Below are 5,085 nucleotides of genomic sequence, written 5' to 3'. Positions count from 1 at the left end.
GTCACGCATACGCGTAGGTCATGCGTGCGTGTCATTTGGATATTTTCCTTATCACTCGTACGTGTCAGTCACGTGTACGCGTCGCTCGTGCTTTGCGCCAGGCACGCATCCGCGTCATCCATGCGCGCGCGTCACTGTCAGTTTCTTCAAAACTTCATTTTTGCGCGTTCCTTCCACTTTTGCATGTTTTCTTTCTGTCCTCTAAGCCATTCCTGCCCTATAAAGCCTGAAAATACTTAACACACAGATCACGGCATCGAATGGTAATAAAGGATAATTAAAATTAACATTTTAAGGCATAGGAAACATGTTTTCACATATATCACAGAATAATGAAGGAATTGTAAAACTATGCAAATTATATGAATAAGTGAGTGAAGAATTGATAAAACCCACTCAAATTAGTATAAGATAAATTATGAAACAGTAGTTTATCAGCCAACTACCTACACATAGTAGAGGCTCAAAGAGAACAAAGATTAGTGCAACTGGAGCATACTCATCATCATCAAATCCAGAAACACCATTGGCTGACGAAACTAGTGTGGACTCTCCCGTTTGCCCACAAGTATTGAAGAAGAGCAGGAGAAAAAGTAAGGAAAAAGCACAAATGTCTTAAGATCTTAGTGAAAAGAAATCATCAGTTATTAAAAAACTGTCTCTTATGGAAGATATTAAGAATGTTAGAGAAAAGGAACTAATGGACATGGAAAAAGAAAGAGAAGAGGAGAGGGAACATAGTGCAAAGATTATAGCAATCAAAGAAAAGGAGTTACAAATTCAAGCGGCAATGAAAGAACAAGAATTACAAACTTAGAGGTATATTATAGAAATAGAGATAAATGCAAAGAAAAGGGAAATGGAAAGGATGGCTAAGGAAAGGAAAAGAGAAATGGATATGCAAATACTTAATGCTAACACATTTACAATGAGTGAAAAACGACGAGCTCTTCATGAGATTGCATGTGAGAAAATAATCAATAAGTGGTTTACTTAATGGTTCCTTGTATTCGTAGAGTTAAGTAGTATGTTTTATTTTTATTGCATATTACCTTATGTGATATAGTCTGTTTTATTTATTTATGATGTAACTTTTCAAATTAGTCAATATTATTGTGTTGTTATTGTTTATGAAAGTGACCGTTGTAAAACTAGCCGTTTTAAACTTAGACAAGACAAAACTAGTCATTAAGTAGCCGTTACAAAACTATATGTTTTAAACTTAGACAAGAAAAAACTAGCCGTTAAGTAGCCATTGCAAAACTAGCCGTTGAGAAGTAGCCACTTGTTGCAGACATTCTTATAAATATCAACTATCAATGATTCAGCAACTCCATTTCAACTCTCGTTTCTCACCTCAAAAGAATACTAAAAAATACTTTTCAAGATATGGCTAGAAATTTTGATGATTTGTTTAATGAGGCTTTGTATGGTAAAAAAAGATGACAAGATAACACACTCATGGATAATTGGATCGATGAGTGTTTATTCGATGGATCAGAAGAAGAAGATACCAATAGAAGCTCTATCCTAACTCCTCGTAGATCAATCAACAGAGATCAAGAAGCAGGACATGATCGCCTTTTCCAAGATTACTTTGTAGATGAGCCGATGTATAATGTTGACATTTTTTGACGGAGATTTCGAATGAGAAGACATGTATTCCTTTGGATAGTCGATGCTCTCTCAAATGTCTATTCGTATTTCCAATAGAGGGTTGATGCAACTGGAAGAAGAGACTTGTCACCATTCTGAAAATGCACCGCTGCGATAGAAATGTTAGCATTTGGCGTAGCAGCTAATGCTGTTGATGATTATGTGCGCATAGGTGAGAGAACTACAATTGAATGCTCGAAAAAATTTGTTGAAGCTGTCATTTTGGTGTTCAAGGATGAATACTTGAAAAAACCAAATTTAAATGATGTACGACACCTGCTACAAATGGCGGAGGGTCGTGGCTTTCCTAGCATGTTGGGTAGCATTGACTACTACATGCATTGACAATGGAAAAATTGTCTAAAGCGGGAAAAAGTATGTACATGAGTGGTTATTTTGGGGTTGCAACCATAGTACTTGAGGTTGTAGCATCTTCAGACTTTTGGATATGGCATGCGTTTTTTGGAGTTTCTGGTTCAAATAACGACATCAATGTGTTAGACCGTTCACTAGTGTTCGATGATATTCTAAATAACCATGCTCTGGAGGTAAATTATATTATTAATAGTAATAATTATACTATAGAATACTATTTAGTAGATGGTACTTATCATGAATGGGCCACATTTGTCAAATCAATCTCAAAGCCAGAAGGAGAGAAACATAAGTTATTTGTACAATACCAAGAAGGACAAAGAAAAAATGTGAAGCGAGCATTCAGAGTGTTGCAAGAATGCTATGCAATTATACGTGGTCCAGCGCACTTTTGGGAAAAGAAGAAGTTTGCAAACATAGTGAGAGCTTGTATTATATTTCATAATATGATTGTTGAGGATGAAAAAGACACTTATGCAGGAAATTTTGCTCAAGACTTAGAGTATGACAATGTCGAAAATGGCTTATCACAACCTTAGCTGGGAGAGGAAGATTTTGCACCATACCATTAATTTCTCCTAAGAAATGCCCAACTTCAAAATTGGCAGCAGCATAGACAGTTGAAAGATGACTTGATTGAACACATATAGCAATTTCACAATGCTTGTCGTCAACTATAGAGCTTAACTATGTTTTTCTTTATATTAAGTAATTTTACAAATTAGTGTAATCTCGAATTATATATTGTGTATTATTATTACATATGAATTTTTTTTAATATTAATATTTTTTAATAGTGAATTATTTTTAAATTTATAAATTTAAATAATATTATTAAAAAAATAGTCACTATATTAATTTTAATTACTTTAATTAATTAATTAAGTAGGACCACAACAGGGACTAAAGATAGTTCCTCCTAATGGAGAAGAGAGAGATGCTTTGAGTTTCTATTTACTATTTATGATGCAAAAACTGATGTGGAGTTACTTTTTATGACAGGTGGACTATAAATAGGAACTGGATGAATTCTCTACTGGAGATGGTCTAAGACTTGACAACCCTAACAACATGCTCTTCTTGGGTTCCCCAGCATAGAGCCATCAGGATGGATTGACTCTCTCTTCTTGTTAAAGCTTTGTTGATCTCCTTCACCAATTTCATATTTTCTGAGACTAGACTTTGGAGTGGTCTTTGATAGCCTTGTTCTTCTTCTTGCTCTAGAATTGGCAGCAAGTAGTGATGAACAAATCCATCCAGATTTGGTTTGGATTATGACCAGCTAGTTAATTCCCTCTATGCAGTTCGGCTTGTTACCCCTTACGCAATAGATATTTGAAGAATTGCCTCTCCCGTGTCGACACCCAATTCTGAAGTATTTACCCTTATATAATTTGAAAGATGTGGCTGCTAAAAATCAGAACTCATGGTGTAAACCTAGTTGAGCTGCATATAACAACCGTTCATGCCTACTGAAGCACCAAAATGATGCTTAATAGTAATTTACTACCCAAAATATTTGTCATGAAGAAATTATTATTATGAGAACTGTACAGAGAATTATTCACATGCTGAATAATGTTGTATTGTTATGCAGAAATGCAAGCTCTTTTTATACACAATAGAAGTAGCTTGAGCAGCAAGCTATTCAAGGGTAGACTAAGAATTTTAGGTTTAAGTGATTTCTGTCATTCTAGCTGGCAAGGAAATTACTAACAGCTTGTATTTCCTAGTTCTCTACTAAATCTATCTAAGCTTACAGACTTACAGCATTAATTCGTTGTAACAAAATCTATGCATCCATATTTCAGTTGGTATTTTCATGCACCGGATTGGACTTTTGTTACCCTATACAAGCACAAGAAAGTATGTTTTCAATTGAGTATATAATATATACAAGGAAAAGAATTGACGAGGTCAATATTCAACCTTGTCCTCCAACTACATTTGGTTTTTGTTAAGGACCATGATAATATTATGTAGTTCAACAACCTTATCCTTCATATATGACACCAAGGATAAAACATGTGATGATCAATGTCTACAATAGCGTCACAAATTGATTTTCTAGAATAATATTGTGCATGTAAATATTCTTATTTGATTTTCTAGAATAATAGTGCTAATGTTTGGAAGAGCTTCACTGATTTATTTGACTACATCGATTGATAGCATTGGTTAGTATACTATAACATGAATTCTGAGAGGCTTTTTTCCGTTTTTTGGACTTATTAGAAGACTTCATGTTGTTAAATAATTAAATTACAAGAGCAAATAGTAAAATCTTAATTTTGAGAACTAGGTTGTGTATAATTACTAGTTAGTGATTTTTCCAAGGCAAAATTGAAAAAAAATTACGTGTTTAGACCACTATGAAATATCTTAAATTTTGAGAAGACAATTGTATAAAACTATTTGTGGTAGTAAAGGATCTAGTACACGAGAGCAGCCATAAAGGTTGTGATGCAGGGTTCGATGACTCATTCGGGCTCATTGTGTGATGCAAATCAATGAATGTTCTAATATCGCCTTGCCTTATTATTATTGAATTTAATGGGAGAAGAAAAAAGAAAATTAAAGGAAAATTGGAATTGATTGCAGCAATCTAAATGTTGTGTGTTGGTAGTAAATATCCTAATTAAATTAAACTCGGGCAGTTTTGTGTGTATGATTGTTGTTTTACTACATTATTATGCGGTGCAAACAATTAATATCACATTTTACGGTAGTTATAGAGCCCTAGAGTGCACCTTGCATTGTTTTATACATGTTTGATTGAAATTTGATTAGCGTTACTGGAAAAGAAGTTGAGAGTCATCGTTGGGTTCCCGTAAAATGTAAATCCAGTAGGACCAATAGCAAGCAAATTCCTGGTTCTCGCAGCCTGAACCACAGGCGGCCTAGACTAAATAGTCCAAATTAACCGATGAATATTGTTAGCCAAATCCATAAGATTAGAACTTATTGACATCATGAAGCTCATTTTGACCTGAATGAAACTCTGGTTTCTAAATATCACACGAAGGTTCTTGTTCGCGGGGGAAGATATTGCAG

The 5,085-nt window shown here is 34.4% G+C and overlaps 1 protein-coding gene across 1 annotated transcript; it reads left to right on the top strand.

Annotated features, from left to right (window-relative positions):
• The first annotated feature begins 2,003 nt into the window (after positions 1 to 2,003).
• LOC112735248 (uncharacterized) lies at positions 2,004 to 2,570 on the top strand. The gene has a single exon (XM_025784809.1). The coding sequence runs from the start codon at positions 2,004 to 2,006 to the stop codon at positions 2,568 to 2,570; it is 567 nt and encodes a 188-aa protein (XP_025640594.1).
• Positions 2,571 to 5,085: the final 2,515 nt, after the last annotated feature.

This window comes from Arachis hypogaea, chromosome 13 (genome assembly GCF_003086295.3).
Source record: "Arachis hypogaea cultivar Tifrunner chromosome 13, arahy.Tifrunner.gnm2.J5K5, whole genome shotgun sequence".
NCBI lineage: Eukaryota > Viridiplantae > Streptophyta > Magnoliopsida > Fabales > Fabaceae > Arachis > Arachis hypogaea.
The sequence above is the reverse complement of the archived record's forward strand: the minus strand, read 5'-3'. Positions and strand labels throughout refer to the sequence as shown.